The following is an 18,729-nucleotide window of genomic DNA, read 5'->3' as shown; positions in this document are numbered from 1 at the left end:
AATTAATTAACGTTCAAAGTAAAAATACTTTTCATATAATTTTTGTTTTGCGCACGAAATACCAGTGCAAGATAAGAACTTGACCGTATGTCACACTGGAAAAGTAAAGAAATCCAGAACCCATTATTGGGGTTGGGAGCGAAAGGACAGTACTTGAGTAGGGATCTGGTCCGCGGGGAGTCCAAAAATTTTTGACGAGTTGCCCTTTCCGTAAATCTAGCACAGAACCTCAGCTTACGGGGTCGTGAGCGCCAGCAGTCACTATTAACTACTCGGTTCGAAGACCTTCATCCGCTCTTTCCTCTTGCTCGCTTTGTGTTTCACTTTGAGGGTTTCTTCTTTGGTTCCTCAATGGAGGGCTTGTCTTCTCACTCTTCCGATACAAATCCATCTCCATCCGCCCCTTCGGAGTTCCTCTCCAATCTTCCCTCTCGAGGCCTCTTCTCATCCACCGTCATTTCTTCGAATCCGGTAATATTTTGTCTTTTCGGTTTTTGCAGTGTTTATTTATTGGATTATATGCCTGCGGTACTTTATTTCACTTAAATTTCTTGTTTGTTCATCTTAATTAGCGAAGCCAACTGATCTAATATCAATAATCGGATGTAGTTCGGAATTTGGATGCTTTGTGTTTTTGATAGGGTGCAGCACTGATGTTATTCCATTTTTACTTTAGTATTACAATGGATTTTAGGCATCTTGGAGACGGCATTGGCATTTCGCGAGAGATATTAGGACTGCGGCGCCGTCAGAACACTGTGTTATGTCAAGTGAAAGGCCTTGGAATTCACAGTGTCGAACTTTCATAGGTATTTTTATAATGGGAACACGGGGTGCTGTTAATTTATAGGATATGAAAGAGGATTGTGTCTTTTCTGGAAAAATTGGCAGAAGTATGCCACGTGTCTTCTGGTGTGGCGAAGGCCCCTTTGATTTGTTTTACATTAGATGTTGTAAGTAGTATTTTTTTACAGTGACAATTGCTCTAGTTCTTATTAATCACAGGGGTAGTTGTATCCGTTCACTAACCATTTTTCCTAGGAAGAAATTGGGAGTTTTCTCTCAATTGTTCATTCTTTTTTATCCAGAGCGGTTTTATAAGTCACTCTGATTTATACTGGCATATAACTCAACAACACTGAAGAATGTTCTGTAGCATAACTCCCGTAAATGGTTTATGGCTTGGGAAAGATTGAGATGTTAATTTATGCTAAGGAAATAGGCACATAAACTTGGGTGTGGTAATATTGCGGATGCAATTTCTCATTAATGCTTTTCTAACTCCTGGAATATGGCAGAAACCTTGTTTTTCATGTACTCTTTACTTCCAATGATGCGATTACTTTGTGATAAGTTTATTCTGATTTTTCTATACGCACATTACCCGGAATCAAGTGGCAATAATTGCGTTTATTGACTTTCTAACATATTTTATCCACTTATTTGTGGAGATTGTCTACGGTAAATTGAATCTTCGTGTACTATCATGATAACCCTGATGTCATATGTTGTTGTTTGAATTTGACCTAATCCTGTTTGGCAAATAACTATGCAGGGTGGTATGCGGGTTTATATTTGTGATCATGATACCTGTCCACCAGGTCTGCTCGTGCATTCTTCTTGAAGTATTTTGGCATGTTGTCTGATCTAGCTTCTAATGCATAACGTGGCAAATGAAATAGCCGCTTATTTTTTAAAACATAAGTTTTTCCTATTTCAGAAGTTGGCCTCAAGATTCCATAATTGATATTTTATGATACATATAGCTCATGAGTTTTCTACACTTGTCTTTCTAGCACCCATAAGGAACGTTATACTTGATCAGGTTCAGGTGCTTCTCTTTTACTTATAACATGCCCTGCTGATGAATGTTACCATTTTATTGAAATCTTTTTGAGTCCATTATGGCATCTACTTTGAGATGGTAGACTTTAACACATGCTTTGTTGCCTGAGCCCTTCTATGTTGTTGGCATATCAATAGACAAGGGATCAATTTAATCCTGAAAAGTGCTCACATACATAGCAAACTTACTATGTGAAATTGTAGGTTGTTTATACTATACAAAAGATTTTCAAGGCTTTTGATATCAGAAGGTGCAATTTTTGGGGCAATTTACTTTGCAGATAATAATGAAGTGTAATATTGCAATCTTAAAGTATAATTTGTCTCTGTTAAGCATGCCGAAATTCATTGTCTTAGATTTCTCAAGGTAAAATACATATACACTTTTTACACTATTGATTTTTGTTCTCCATGTCAGTTGCTATTGTTATTTATCCTACAATGCTTGGTAAATCTGTCACTATTTGTGCTTTTAAACTTGGGTTTCATCCTATATATGCTAGCTATCTATTCTGTGCATTTCTACAAAATTTAAATGTTTTCTGGTGTAGATAGTTGTTGCTTGGTAAAACTTCTGACTCTGTTGCATATCCAGAGGACCAATATGTTAAGACAAATCAACAAAACATACTGATTAGATCACTCACGCTGAAGAAACACAAAGGGGACTCCTGTTCAAAGGAGGGAACTGAGGGCTCAAGGAAGAGGTATCAGTCCCACTTTTTTGATGAAAATGTGATTTTGTAATGAAATAATATGATATGATCTATAGACAAGTTTTTCAATGGCAATATCTGCATTTACTCTCCTCCGCAAACATCTTTCTTGATAATTTTGTCCTACTACATATTGTCCTTCATGTGAACATTTGTTTACATCTTCACAATTATTGAGTGTATATTTTATCTTAGTCAAGTGATTTTGAGTTGTCTCGCTCATCTTTAATCAGGGGTGGTGAGAAGATTCTAGATACCAGAGCTTCTGCAAAGAGAATGAATAGTCAAGTGAACTCTAGACAAGGTGAATTCATATGGTCATAGTATTTATATTTGGTTTTAGTTTATGTATGTGTTACTACACTTCTCAGTCACATTAATGCACTTTTTTCTGATCACCTGCGTTTCTTAATAATGGAAATGATTATTTATTTATTTATTGACACTGAGATTATTAGCTCATCATGTCTTTTAGAAAATGACATTTTTATTCCCAATTTCCTGTGGATGCATCCCAAAGTTGAGGTATTATTTCTGTCTGGTACATAATGATGTCAGGACATGACACCTCTCAAGCACGATTGCCGGCTACTTTGTAGAATATTGAAATACAATTTAAACTTCAGAACATACATTATATCGAGTAGTCATGTTTGCTATGTGCGTTAATCTGTTTCCATGTGTGGATCTGTTTGTTTAGAATTGTTGTTAGAAAAGGTTTTTTAATGTTAGCCAGTCAATACTTGTCTTTGTTTAGCTCTGTGCATGGTGTGCCCTTTGTCCTTGAAGGCTAGTTGTTACGCCGGTTAGCATATCATGCATACTGGTACATTAATTGTAATCATTCAATGCTGTGTCAACTTTATTTTTCAAATTTTGTGTTTATCTTGCCTAAACATGGAGTGCAGCCTTTGTTCTTGTCTATGTACTTGTAAATCCTAGTTCACAGATGAAAATTCACCTACCAAAAACCTGTTGGTTTGTGGTTTCCATATATTAATTAAGCTGAATTTTAGATATGTATTGCTCTGCATATTTCTGTGGTCTGCCATGGATGATATTTAAGTCACTCCTTGTCCTTTTTTGGCTTTCCAATTTGCAGAGGGGTCAAACAGTCAGACTTCTACAAGGGAAAGGGACTTACAGAGCTTGACTGTAGAGAGGCTTCGAGCTCTGTTGAAAGCTAAAGGCCTTCCCCCAAAAGGAAAGAAGGCAAGTATTGAGATGAAATGCATTCATACAGTAGCTCATTTCACAATCTTGGCTGTTTTATTTTTCTTAACGAGCAATCCTTAGTTTTCAGAGTAGTACTTGCTGTCTATAGGCTTTACAAACACATCGCAACAAGTTCTTCAAATTTCTAGTATTTCATTCCAGTTGATAGTAATATGAACTGGCATGTAGTGATGGCTGACTACTTGTCAGATTTCTTGCCCGTTTTATTTATTCTTTTCTGGGGGTTTGTCTTTACTAATATCACAAAAGTAAACTTCTGTAGGATGAGCTCATTGCGCGTCTAAAAAATGCTAATGGCTGAGCATTGCGTGGAGGACAAATACTCCGCCCTCGAAGACATATAATATTGGATAGGTAAGACTAGTATCTTAGAATCAGGAGCCAGGACACTTCTTTTATCAAGCATCAGTGGTCAGTGCAAACTGTTGTTTTTTTTTTTCCCCCGTTTCTATTTTCTGTGGTTAAATGTTATGCTATGTTTTCTGCTTAGCATGTGTTTTGGTTTGGGCTGCTTCACCAATAGATCATCTCGAGAATGTTGTGTATGATAAAACAAATTTACACAAACCTCAAGGAGATCCAACGGTGAAAAACTCATTAGAACAACATTTAATTTGACTAAAATGCATATATTCTTGTTTTTATTTAGTCTCTACCTTGAAAATTCAGCCATGTGAAAGTCAACAAGAAGCCTGCTGGCCGCTCTATGTTTCTCAAAATTTTCAGGGAATTAAATTATAATCGGAGAGGTAGATTATGGTTGAGTCTCATTCGAGGGCAGTGCATATTTGGGAAATAAAATTTCACAATGTTGGCGTCATATCACAAATCCATAATATGATACATTCTCATGGGAGTTTCCTTCACCTAAAATTTGTTGAATTATGTATTTCCCTTGGTGCGTACAGGTGTCTTTCTCGTCATTTTCGAGTATATTGGCAATAAACAAATGGCTAGCTTCGTAATTGAAGGAAGCCAGTATTTTTAACTTTTTAGTCTGTCAATAAAATCAGACACCAGATGACAGTGTTAAGGCTGATGCCAGACAAGACGACGTGGGGCTATCTGTTTTATTAAGAATATTTTCCTGCCGATTGGTTTAGATGGTTTCAATAAGAACTTGTTGAACTAGTACTCGTCATCTCTTATGGCATTAAATAATGGTATTATTATAGTTCCTTCTCACACGCATATCTATATCCTGTTATGTACCGCCCTACACTAGGATTGGCCTGAGGTCTTGGCGGTGAAGTGGGCACAAAGCGCATTCGTTGGTTTTCAATTGCACTTGCACTGTAGCATTGGGAATAAATTATTTAAAACACTGCATTTCTGGTCCGTTCTCAATCTTAGTAGTGTTTCTTCCTGTGATAGCAATAATGATGTTTGTAAAATTCGATCAGGTGACAGCACGACACACCCATCTTTGTAAAATTGTGCCAAGGATCAAGCATCCATATTCCCCGTAATTACTTAGTAATTTCTTGGGAGATATCGCTTTGGACTATTGAGGAAAATTAACACTTTAGGATCCATGAGTTTCGATATATCGTTGAGAACATTGGTTGCTTAATCTCTTGGTTCGCATAAACCCCAGAAATCCTAGCGACGACTAAATTTTAAGTCCTAGGTTTTGGTGGCTTAGGTTTTTTTTTTTTTTTGAAAACAATAAGTCTTGAAGTCCTAGGTTTAGTTAAATCGCATTCAATAAAGCAGTGTAGAAAACATTTTCAAATATGTCTTATTTTTCCACTTGGTATTTTTAGAATTTTTAAAATTAAAACCATGGAAAAAGAATGCTCAATAAAGATTGATAATGCCTCTTGTCGTCAAAGCACTCAATTAAACTAGGTCCTAATTAATTTGTAGTTTAGGATCGACCTAGGTCATTACTTCCAAGGAGCAAGTTGTGGGTTTCTTTAGGTGAAAATTTAGGTGATAAAAAAAAGCAATAAATTGGACCTAAACTAAAATGCAAAATTCTAATCCTAAATGCAAGATGCAGATGTCCTAAAATCTATATGAAAATTAAATTAAACTAAATAAATGCAATGCAATTTTTGGGGGTTTTTTTTTGAAGAAAAATAAAAATAATTAATAAAGAAAATTAATCAGAAAGCAAAGAGAATTAACAAGTAAAAATGGAGAAGTTCTCTTCAGGTACGGTAGAGGGGACAACTTAGGATTTGCATGGATTTAACCTTCATAACCTTAATCAGTTAATTAGACCAAAGGAAAGTGATAAGAGAGTGGAATTAATAAACTTAATCACCTATTTGAAACAAAGGGAACCCTTAATCTCAAAAACCCTTAAACCATTAGAGAACTCATAACAGTATAAGGTTGGTCAATTAAGCTTATTAAAACCAATGAAGATATCTCAAATTAATTCTGGAAATTATGTTTGAAATTATCTAATTAAACAATTAAACAATTAACCAACTTAATTAAACAATCAAGAGGCAAAAGAACCCAAATTTTGCAATTCAAACCACATTGATAATTAACTCATAATGAAAACTCAATTATAAATTCAATTAACAATGCAAAGGTTCTAAACATAAATTCCAACAAGTGTCTCAACACACATAAAATCCAAATATCAATTCAATCCAAGAATAAAATTGACAATCTAGAACTAAATTGTCTCAACAAAAATACAACTTAAAATCATTTAAAACTAAACAATTTCAAGTCCTTGAATTAAAAAGATAAATGGAACATCACTCCCTTGTGGTCTTCAAGTGCTAGCCCAAGGCTCTAGTCTTTTTCATGCTTCTCCCAAGTTGCCTCCCTAACAAGCTTAAGCTGCCATGGTATTATCTCCTCCCTCCACACTGTTGGGAATCACGGCCACCATAGTTAATGAAGAATGGATAATGAAATGCTGAATTTATGTGGGACGTGGAATGGAGGAGTTGGTGATGATGATTGAATGGGGCTTTTGTGCGTAGGGAAAGGATATGAATGTTTGATTGAAATAGTAGTGCCCCGCGGCTGAATGGAGAAGGAGAAAGTGATTGAATGTGATGATGGAATATGGTGCAATCCGTGAATGGAGAAAAATTGATATAAGGCGTGACTTTTTTTATATGGAATGAGGAGAATATTTTAATGGGAGAAAAGAAAATTTTATGGATCCAAAGCTCAAGCCTATTAGTGATTAATTGGCCCACTTGATGTCAGCCATTGGATTGTGCTTAGATTCCAAGAAACAATCTTGCACCATTGGATTTCTCATATGCTCTTTCTTGACCTACAAGAATTTAAGTGCATCTATTAATGTAGATTATATCCAAATATAATCAAAAATTAAATATCAGATCTGCACAAAAAATTAGGCAAGAAAGTGCAAAACTTTCTAAAAATAATCTTTCTAAAAATATGAGACTTGTTTTCAAAGAAATAGAAAAAATTAATTCCAAGTCAAAAATAGGAAAGCACAAAATATTTATATTTTTAATCCAAAATCTCAATTTTTATGCAAAATCCAAAAATCAATCAATTAATTCAATAATGCATAAAAAGTCTAATTAAGCTCAAAATTATCATTTAAATCCTAATTTAATGTGGGATAAAATGTATAAAAATTGGGTTTTATCAAAGATCATTTCAATGGAGACTGTAAATTGTACAGCTCAATTCCAAGACAGCCACAGGACTGGAAGTAGCATCATTTTGAGGTAACTGCCATTTGGTCTCAAGGAAGAAAAATTATTACTAGAAATTCCCATAAGAACCGACATAATAACTGGTACGCTTCCAGTGTAAAAAATAAAAAACATGTTAACTGTTTACTTATTAGTAGGTTTCTGGTAATTATTTTCTTTTTTTAGAACCTTAAGAGTGATATTCTGACATTTTCATTAATCTCTCGGTGCTGCAACACAGTTAACATCTTAAACATTTCTCGTCCAACATGATGAAAAACAATATAATAAAAGGCTTATATGCACCACAAGACACCTCATAATAACGATATATATTGTTCGTGGCTTCATAGCTTGGGCAGCAAGACATCGTTCAATAAATTTTAAACATAGATTAGGGTTATACTTACAAATTCTCGGCCTCTCAAATTACCTGAGGATTAACACATTTGTAATTTAAGCCTTCGATTCCGCTGATAGAAACAATTGCATTACTTAATAAATGTCCCCCACAACGCAATATTTTAAACAATACGATACTCAGGCTAGGAATTTCTTTCTAATTGTAAGCCACAGGCCTAAGGTCTCTGCATCAACAAGCACATTTATCATATAACAATACAATCCTAAGGATCTGTGAAGCCACTAGATTTTGACCCGAAAAACGAAAGCCAAAATTTGGTACCCGCTCAATAGTTGAAACCTCCGAATAATAAATGGAAAACATACGCCAAATACATGCAAATCATCAGCAACAACAATGAAATAAAACGACACTTGACGAAACATAACACTACAAAAATAACAGGGAGGCTTCTAGAAAGTAAAACATCTCAAGATATGCAAGTGGCACTAAAGATATCTTAACACTAGAAACTTCTCAGCCGTTGGCAGGACGGTCCAAGTCTACCCAAACCTCAGATTCTGAAACAACAAAAGTTACGAGACAGAATTAGAACCAAATACCAATCATGGATCATGAGTCGCACGTTCCCTCACTTAATAAATACAATATTCAGGAATCTCTATATTATTAAAAAAAAAAAAAAAGGCTTTAGAATATACTTACATATTTTATTGAAGGCCACAATGTCACAGCTCTGGACATATTCATTAACTGGCTCGCTCATGAGATGTTCCTCAATGAGGCTGTCAACAGAGACCAGGTCATCCACTATAGTAAGCATAATTTGCAGCTTCTTGATACCGTACCCAACGGGGGCAAGTTTGGCTGTGAAATTGATCATATTAGACTTGCAAACAACATGGCTCATGATGAACGTAGGTTATACTGAGGAAAGCATAAAGGACGATCTATGTATCATTTGAATATGGTTAGAAAATATTAGCTTACATGCACCCCAATGCAATCCTTCCATCTGAACCCCTCTCACTGCTTCTTCAAGCTTCTTCATGTCTGTCTCGTCATCCCAGGGCTTCACATCCAGCAAAACAGATGACTTCCCAGCTGATAATCCAATCAGCAAAAACGTCATTATTCAGGAAACAGGTGTTAGAAGAACATGTCAGGACCCAAAGGCAGTTAAGTCAGCAAGATAATTTACATTCTTTCTTCTTTGAAGATGCCTTCACGGCAGCTGCCCGTTCTTCAGCAGCCTTCTTTTCTTCTTCAGTCTCTTCACCAAATAAATCCACATCATCATCATCATCATCCTCAGCGGATGTGGCCTGAATAACATTATAGTTGGTCAACCATTAGAATGAGTTGTCCAAAAACACAAATTTGGTAACATAAATGACAGTAGCACATAACTGAGCTCCAGATGGCTCACTACTTCAGTTAAGAGCTACAGAATATATATATCCAGAAAGGAAGATAAAATGGAGAAATAAAGCAGGAGGTGAAGGATGGAAGAAAAACATACGTAAAACAATGAATATAATAAAATCATATTACATTTATTCATTAGTGAACCCAGTTAGTGGATAACTTGAAGCTTGAATACAACTGAGGAAAATACTTGCCTTTGTGTCAGCAGGTGGAGGAGTGGCAATGGTTTCGTCTGCTACGGGAAGAGATCCCTCCACTTTGACTCCACATCCGTCACCAGATACACCCCTGTATGAACAAAATGAGTAATAGATCGAATAAGAAGCAAGAAAGTAGTGACGTTAACTATTATTCTTAGACAAAGTGTAAAATTATGATGCATTAAACACAAGGGAAATCACAAACTCAGACATAAAAACACGCCGTGATCTGTCAGATCATCACAAATAAAATGCAGAGTGAACGAAAGGAATTGAACGGCCGTGCATCTAGTAGCAACACCCAATTACACGACTTCAATCCATAACCAGGCCTGGGATCAGAACTTACGAGATTCTCAATAGAGCATCAATGTGCTTGTACCACCGGGAAGCGTTCACATATTCAGCCGATGGGGCCTTAGACAGGGCTGCATGCACTGTAATATCGTCCTTTGAAGCTTGATACCTGAAAAGAGATAGTAAATGAGCGCCGCCTATAAACTTTTGGGGGGGGGGGGTAAAATAGAAAAGCAATAAATATAGCGACTTACCCAGTTATATAACTGCGAGTGAGAAGGTATTCATCGAGCTTTTTCAAGCCAGAAGCAGAGTTAACGTTAGCCAATGTGACTGCCATTTCTGATGTATATAATTCCTTTGCTTCTACAGTGCGCATATAAAGAGTTCCATGTAAGTGTTTGATGTATCTATAACTCAGTATACAGCAAAGGGAATTGAGATTTTCCTCAAGTGTTTTGTAGAAAATAGAACCATAAGGAAAACAAGGACCAAAGAGAAACCGCTTCCATTCTACTTTTATCAGTAATCATCAGTAGATAATAACTAATTACATGGACTACATCCATAACTAGATCCCAATACAAGCTTCCAAAAACCCTCAAATTGAGACACTAGATGAGAAGAGGAACTTACGGTGAATGGAGGCGGGGGATCCCTGTGCACCTGGATCTTGGAGGCTGTGGACGACTAGGGCAGAGATAGGAAACGGGAACTCGGCGAGGGATTTTATGGTGAACCGGGTAATTTGGGCCTCGGGTTGGCTTCGATGAATAAAGAACCGGATCTTTTGTTACTCAAAATTCGTGACCCAAGTGAAAACATTTTGGTTGCCAATAAGGCTTAGTGCTATTAGCATTTTCGAAGAGTTTTGAACTTGCGTGTCTCTAAATGAGTTTGGATGCTCATGAAAAATAAACTCATCTGTTTTTTAGCCTTCTGAAAAATAAATTCATCAAATCTCAATTATTCATATCAATTTAGATTTTATTTTTTTATTTTTTTCAAAATAATTGATTTAATGGGTATAAGATCAAAAATGAAAAATAATTTCTTAACTATTATTTTCTCAAAAAAAATTTATATAAAGAATGATTAATTAAAAATATTAAATCTGGACTGTTTAGATTTAACATGGACGATTTAGATTGTTCACATGATCACCAAAATCAGGTCCCTTTACTCACGGCTTACCCATTAGATGGCATGCTTGTGTGTAAAGATAGTTTTTGAGAAACTGGGTTGGTAAATGAAAGCATCTCACCCAAAAATCTGAGAAAATTGATCTAACTCAACCAAAGCCCCATTCAGAGGTAACTTAAGAAGTTGTTTTGATTAGCTTAAAAAATATTTTTATGTTTTATAAGATAAAACTTTTTATGTGTTTATTCTGTGCAACGCGAAATCAATTTTTCAACACCAGAACAAAAACCTACAGCCTAATTAGGGGGTGTTTGGGAAACCCAAAACCATAGTTTCAGAAGCACTTTTCCGCAAAACGAGGTAATCTCATCCACATATTTACTTCGTAATCCGTAAAAGCACTTCTGAAACTATGGTTTGGTTTCTATCCAAACACCCCCTAAGAAGAATAGTGAGTTGGGTTTGAGGGAAAAAAAGCTTCCGAATAAAAGCGTAAATAAGTAAAAGACAATGTGTGGGACAAACTTTAGCCCATGGCCCATCAAGCCATTGATCATACCGTCAGATGGCAAATTGTATGAAAACTCTTTTATACTCTTCCGATCTTTAATATAGAACCTAATTGTTAAGTTGATTTTAGTCCTAAATATAAGACTTATTTCTCATACTTATCAATTTTTTCTAAATTATCCCTATAGATACTCCCTCAACAATAATCAAGTAGAAGAGAGAAATGGGATGTTAAGGAAGATGATTATAGTGTTTTAAGAAAAACATGTCATATTTCTCATAATTAACTAATTTATCTGACTTCCTTAATCTAATCAAATTAGTTAATTAAGTGTTATATTAAGAACCGAAGAAGTATATAGGAACTTATGGGTTCAACTCAATATCTAATGTTAGCCTGAGAGTTTAAAAGAAAATTATTTTTGATTGTAAAATGGATTAGAAAATTTTGATCATTACAATCAAATGCAAGTCGGTACACATAATCAAATACAGTAAGAATTAATGAGTATATTTTTTCACCCTCAGTCCTTCTTCCTTGAATTCACTGTGATATCACAGAGTGAGTTCGATTTTGAGGAAAAATGTTCATAGAAAGAAGCGCCAGCAAGGTGTGGAAGGCAATGTGTAGGGTAAACCTTAGGTCATCACTCATGGGTCTTAGTTTGTTTTTTTTTTTTTTTTTGACCAAGAATGGGTCTTAGTTTGTTAGAGCCTATACTTATTTGTTTCTAAGGGTGTGTTTGGATGACTTCAAACCGTGGTTTGGAAAAGTGATTCTGGAGAATAGATTCTGTGGAGAATAGATTTTGTGGAGAATAGATTCTGAGAAAAAGTGATTCTGAGAAGTGAGAGTGTTTGGATAGTTATTACCAGAAGTGCTTTTTACATGTGAAAATTACCAAAAAGGGTATAAGTTAATATGATAATTATATAAGGGATAGATTTTATGATTTATTTTGATTTGAAGAAATAAAATTGTTAATGAAATAATTTTTACTAACATAATTAATAATATGTAAGATAATATAATTAATACATAATTAATATGTGTACATATATTTATAAAACATAATATTAAATATGTTTATAGAAAAATGATTTGTTTTATAACAGAATATAAGGCATAATATTAATAAGAGAAATATAAATAAAGAAGTGTCATAATCATTAAGATGATGCATCGATACAAAGCATTTATAATAGGTTTTGTTTTTAACTACATATTACAATCTATGATAAAAGGAAATAAATAAGACATGACTACTATCCTCGTACTGAATTAACAAGTTCGTCTCTTATGCTGTCACAAACCTGAGCCATGTAAGATGAAGATTGAATTGATGAATGTATACGTGAAAATCTAACCCCATCATCATCATCTTCTGCATAAGTACCTTCTTCTTCCAACTGAACGAATCCAGGATCAGTAATAGATGTCGTTCTAATAAAATTATGTATAGCCATCGTTGCACAAACGATTTTAACTTGTGTTTCAAAATCATAAGATGGCATGTTTTGTAAGATTGCGAACTTTTTTTTCCAAACTCCGAAAGTTCTTTCAATTGTACTCCTTAAACTTGAATGGAAATAATTAAAGATCTCATTGTCATTTTCAAACCCAGATGTCCTTCGAAAATCAGGCAAATGGTAACGCTCCCGTCTGTATGGGCCGAGATATCCATTCGGTGTTGGGTATCCAGCATCCACCAAATAATATTTTCCTATATAAAAAATGAAATTATTGTAAATTATATTTCTATTGTTAAGCTAAATATAAAAAAAATATAGGAAATAAAAAAATACCTTCAGGTGGATGGGGAAAGTTCATTGAAGGAGTTGTGAGGGCATGATCAAATATCCGAGCATCATGTGCGCTACCTTCCCATCCGGCCAAGACAAAAGTAAAACACATGTCCCAATCACAAACCGCCATGACATTTTGTGACACTGTTCCTTTCCTAGAGATAAATTTAGTTTGATCTGTTGCACTGACAACGCAGGAAACATGTGTGCCATCAATTGCTCCAATAGCATGTTTAAAAAAAGGCCAGTATTTACCAAACCGAATTTTTGTATGAACATGCCGGAATGTTGGATCTTTTGGTTTGATATTAGACATGGCAAGTCTACAGCATGCCATTAGGACATTATGAAAATGTCTGCTAATTGTCTCCCCTGAATGTTGAAATCTTTCTTGCTGCATTCTACTACTAAGTGCATGCCCAACGGTATGTAAAAACATTGCAACTGATTCATGTATCCCTATATTTTTAGTTTCTTTTAGACCATGTTCTTGCAATTGTTCCACCAGACTTAAGAACACATCCCGTTCCATCCTAAACATGTTATAACAACGACTGGAGTTGCCATCTAAAACATCCCTTACCCATATGCAGCCTGTATAAGCACTTGTATGCCGAGGCTCCTTACACAAGTTCAAAGTAGCGTATGCACCAACCAATGCTGCAACTTTGTTAACCCTTTTTTTCCGTCCCTTAGCATGCTCTTCCACATGTTTAATTTCATCATCCATATTCGTTTTATCCTGTGCACATACACATAAAGTTTAGAATTCCTACGTAGAAATTACGAAACATTTATAAAAGTTACAGAGTAGTCTGATTCATATAACAATCCACTGGTCACATAAAACATACACATATGGAACTGTCTAATATAATAAACAAGTCATAAATCCCTAGTATAATGCTCTAAAATGGGTAGAAGTTGTTCCTTCTGATCCTTCAGAGCTGCATACATTTCCCGTGCCTCCGGCCGTTCCATAAGGAGTTGTGTGCACCGTCTAAAGAAATCGGGATCACTGACAACTTCAGGAATTGTTTTCAGGTGAGACAGGACTCCCCTAATTGAAATTTCATAAGCACGCGCTTCTTCTTCCAACCTTCTAGCTTCTGCTCGTGAAATGACCTCATTTCCACGCTCGGCCTCAGAAATATTTGTTTCAGCAATCTTGCTAATTGCATCCGCTATTTTCATAGAGGGAGATGCGCGTTTCTTCTTCACTTCACTCTTCCTTCTGACCCCCAGTGAGCTACTAGGTCGACTCCTACCTCTGCTTGTACCCCCACCACTGGTATCCTGCCTCAATTCAGTATTGCCTCCACTACCTCCACTATTATCATTGAAGTTCACGTGTTAAATTCCCCACTTATACCAGTTGGTGCGCCTAAAATTTCATCACTATCTCCGGACCCTTCTTCCAAATCTTCATTCGGTGTTCCTTCACTTGGAAGTGTCATGGAAGAAGGTGCCCATGCTTGTGGTCCAGTTGCAGCCACACTCCCAAATAGTTGAGTCAATTGATCCCTAAATTGAAGTCCTCTTTCTCTGAATTTTTCGTAGTTTGGAACTTCCTGCACATTAGACACCAATAATATCATAAAATATTCCAAAAACAGTAAATATACACAAAACGTTAACAAGTAGAGAAAATGTAAGATCAAAAGGTTCAATAATTACCCTTATTTTTCTCTCCCACCAATCATCAGTTGCACTGACAGTATTCCTTTCAGTATCCCATCCCAATCCTGTCTCACGAAGCAGCCTATCCCATGTCTGCCACTCTTTTCGTAGGGAATCATATTTATTCTTAAATTGAGCTTTTTCATATACTCTTCCAGTTTTGGCAGTAAAGTTATCAGCAAGAATATCCCAAGCTTTCTTTGTTAAGCTAGTACCTTTTCTTTCCCCTTGTTGCACAAGTTCAATGCAGAGGTCAATAAACACTTTCGTGGTTCGTAGGTCCCAGGAAGCTTTCACCGTATTCTTACCCATTATGCTATATCACAATTACAGCTCTTCAGTCATCACAGGTTAATCAACTCAAAATTAATTGAAATAACAAGTGTCATTGTTACCCAAATCAACTATGAATACCATATTAACATTTTTTCTTTCTTTCATTATTATTTAAAACAAAAAGAAATTCAATCTGTATTTATAACAAGTAATTAATTTTTTTAATTCAACATAAAATGGAATTATGTTCCCATTCCTTTCATGACTAGAAAAAAATTAAATAAATTAATTTTAATTACTACAAATACAACATCCTATACTTTTATTCAAAACAGGATTACTCAAAATAAAACATAAGGATTACAAATATATGTCTCTGGAAAAACTAATCACTTGAATAGACCGAAAACCAATCCTCTGACTGAAATTAGATAAACCAAGCTACACAAATGAATCCTCGAATGAAAATCAACCCACCACTGAAGCAGAACGTCAGCAATAACTATCAACCAAGTAAAACCAGCACCCACCAAACACCCCAAGCCAGTACTGAAAAAAAAAAAATTACCCCGGTCAGACCACAAGCCATGACAAGTTCAATGCAGAGTATATAAAACAAAATTTTAGACAGCCCGGTCATCATCAACGTTGAGTGGTCGTAAAAATTATAAGGCGGCAAACTACAAATATTAAACACAGATTTCCATTTGCTCTATTTTTACGTATGAGAGCAGAACCAAAAACAAATTCACAGATTATCAACCAACCGAAGATACCCTGTATCATGCTCAAACCAACCGGACATATTTATACACCTTTAATTTATCAGATTTTAAATACCATGATAAACAATCATAACTCAATAGCTTTGGCTGCTTCAGATTAAATACCATGATAACCGTATTTATTGCAGCAGCACATCACAGAGCATAAATCGGCCAAACAACTTGAATTTCACATAAGTTTTCAGAATCAATAGACTGATAGAGCCCATAAGCATATTACTTTTTCTGAACTTGTGAATCCGTGAAGGAAAAACACAGAAATCCGGGATCGGAAACAATGGCATCGAATCAGCAAGGCGGTGGGGCAAATAAACCCGCAAAGAGGAAGCCGGTGTTCGTCAAAGTGGATCAACTTAAGCCGGGAACTAACGGTCACACCTTGGTCGTTAAAACGAACTCAGAGACTCACCTGAATGGAGGACTGAATACGGCGACGAGAGTGAACGACGGACCAGGCAGCGGGGCCGGCGGCGGCGGCGGCGACGGCTGCAGGAGGAGCACTTGCGACTGGGCTAGTGGCGACCAAGCACGAACGAGAAGAGCGGCTCCTGAGCGCCGGAGAAAGAGCCAGGGAACACTGACCGCGGCGGAATGCTTCAGAGCGAACCTGAGCGCCGGAACTCACAACTGATAGCTACGATCTTCTTCCGCCGAGCTGCGATTTCTCTCACCGGCACCTTCAAACCATGGCTGGACGGCGACTCTTCAACACGGGCGGCGACTCGTTCTGTCAAGGAGGAAAGACCGAAGGGGGAAAGGAAGACCGTGCTTGACGATGAATGGAACTGGGGAAGAAAGCGAGAGGACGACCGAACTGGAGCTCTGGAATGGACCGACTGGAAATCTGGAATGGGAGCTTGAAGTTTCGACCGAATGAATAATTGAAGGCAGAGGAAATTGGGGGCTGTTCGGTCATGTGAGGAGGGCCCCACCATCACCCTTCAATAATTGGAGCCAGAAGCAGATCGAAATGGCTTCTGGTGAAACCATGGTTTGGGGGTTCAAAACCATGGTTTCCCCCAAACCATGGTTTTAAATATCTGGAAGAGTGTTTGGGTAGCATTTTCCCCAAACCATGGTTTGGGCCCCCAAACCATGGTTTGGGGTGCTACCCAAACAGACCCAATCTTTATATACAAAGTAGATTTTTTTTTTGATAGACTGGAAAACAGCAACTAACTAACGGTAGGAAACGCAACCATCCTTGTCATCGAACTAGGACTCAGGATCTGAAGTCCTCCAGCTTCATTCAAAGCGAGCTTGGCAAGTGCGCTAGCCATATAGTTTTCTCCTCTACTGATGACTTGATATTCGACATGCCATTCCCAAGCAAGCATGCTTTTAATTTAATCACCTTTCCATCCTCATGCGTAAGGGTGGAAACAGTCCAGGTCAGACCAGGCTTAACTCTTAATAGGCCAGGCCTGTTTTGTAGCCTATAAGCCTAAGCCTGGCCTGTGGCCTGTTATAGGCTTATCTTTCAACCTGACCCTGGCCTGTATAAAAGCCTGGCCTGACCTGAAGCCTGTTAAAAAGCCTGTTTTTTTAAAAAAATTCAAATTACAATAATTTTTTTTTAGAAAAAAGCTAAAATAAAAAAAAGTATACATGATAATTAATTTTTTAGTTTTGTCTTTTATTTAAATTTTAGTATCATAGGTACTGTTTTAAATCTTAATTACAATTTATAAGGATATTATTGAAAACTAATTCTAATTGTATGCTAAAATTTGGGACAAAACTATGTTTAAGTACAAAAAAAATTAAGACAAATAAATAAAGAAAAAACTATTAATTTTACAATGAATAAAAAGAGTATCATAATTTAATTAGTGTAATACATAAGTTAATTAATCTATCATTTTTGGAACAAAAAATTTCTTTCCTATTTTATTTATATTTTTAAGATTTAAAGATCATATTATTTATTGATATTTTTATTTTAAATTATATTTTTATCTTTACTTGTCAACTAAACTTCAAAATCTAAGGAAGAACTAAGCTATTAACTATATATTAAAATTAAAAAATAAATTAAAAGTGCACATTAATAATACCATTAACTATTTTTTTATATATTATAATTATAAATTTCTAACAGGCTTAACAGGCCTTTTAGAGAGCCTAAGCCTGGCCTATTAACTTAAACAGGCCTTCAAACAGGCCTGAGCCTGTTTCTTTTGGAAAACAGGCCAGGCCGCCTGACCTGTTTCCACCCCTATTCATGCGCACTGTTTTCGCTACCCAATACAAGAGCCATGGCCTCTGATGAGTCGCTTCTTAAGATGATTTCTCTTTCTCCCAGATCCCAAGCCCTCTTCAGACCCTTTAAGCAAGGTGATCTAAGGCTGACTCCTCTAAGCCTCGTAACGCTGTTGCGCACCCAGTTCAGAATCGCAAGTGCCCTTGCAGGCATCATATGCAGGTTTGTATCTGTATTTGAATGGATAAACTCGTTTCTAGCTTTCCAGATAAGCCAAGAAAAGATGACAAAGAAGCTTTTCCACTCAACCTCTAAATTTCCCACATCTCTTCTCATGTTCATGCGGACCCAGTCTTTAAGATTGCTAGCAAAAAATCTGTCGTGGCATTCTTGTTTTACAATCGATTTCCAGACCGTCTTTATACTGGCATAGTCTTAAAGGACGTGAACTTCATCTTCCGTGTCCTGCTTGCACCCATCACAAAGCCCAGTCTGGTGAATACCACATTTGAGCTTACGTTTGTTTGTCATTAAGCATTCATGGTACATGAGCCAGGCGAAAGATTTGCATCTCTGGGGTATCTTCAGCT

At 36.3% G+C, this 18,729-nt stretch overlaps 2 protein-coding genes across 2 annotated transcripts; one reads left to right on the top strand and one right to left on the bottom strand.

Moving 5' to 3' along the window:
• Positions 1–171: 171 nt before the first annotated feature.
• LOC114723103 (uncharacterized) lies at positions 172–4,286 on the top strand. Its single transcript, XM_028909253.1, has 6 exons — positions 172–471; positions 1,556–1,601; positions 2,441–2,552; positions 2,795–2,865; positions 3,664–3,773; positions 4,060–4,286. The coding sequence occupies exons 1-6, from the start codon at positions 352–354 to the stop codon at positions 4,096–4,098; spliced, it is 498 nt and encodes a 165-aa protein (XP_028765086.1). The 5' UTR covers positions 172–351; the 3' UTR covers positions 4,099–4,286.
• A 3,629-nt stretch (positions 4,287–7,915) lies between these two features.
• LOC114723102 (elongation factor 1-delta-like) lies at positions 7,916–10,437 on the bottom strand. The gene is made up of 8 exons (XM_028909252.1): positions 10,373–10,437; positions 9,991–10,102; positions 9,789–9,905; positions 9,434–9,527; positions 9,013–9,136; positions 8,802–8,915; positions 8,517–8,678; positions 7,916–8,371 (listed from the first exon to the last, which is right to left on the bottom strand). Coding segments are annotated over exons 2-8 (699 nt in total). The 5' UTR covers positions 10,077–10,102; positions 10,373–10,437; the 3' UTR covers positions 7,916–8,369.
• Positions 10,438–18,729: the final 8,292 nt, after the last annotated feature.

Source organism: Neltuma alba, unplaced genomic scaffold, assembly GCF_004799145.2.
Source record: "Neltuma alba isolate B1F8T4 unplaced genomic scaffold, ASM479914v2 tig00012124_pilon, whole genome shotgun sequence".
Lineage (NCBI taxonomy): Eukaryota > Viridiplantae > Streptophyta > Magnoliopsida > Fabales > Fabaceae > Neltuma > Neltuma alba.
The sequence above is the reverse complement of the archived record's forward strand: the minus strand, read 5'-3'. Positions and strand labels throughout refer to the sequence as shown.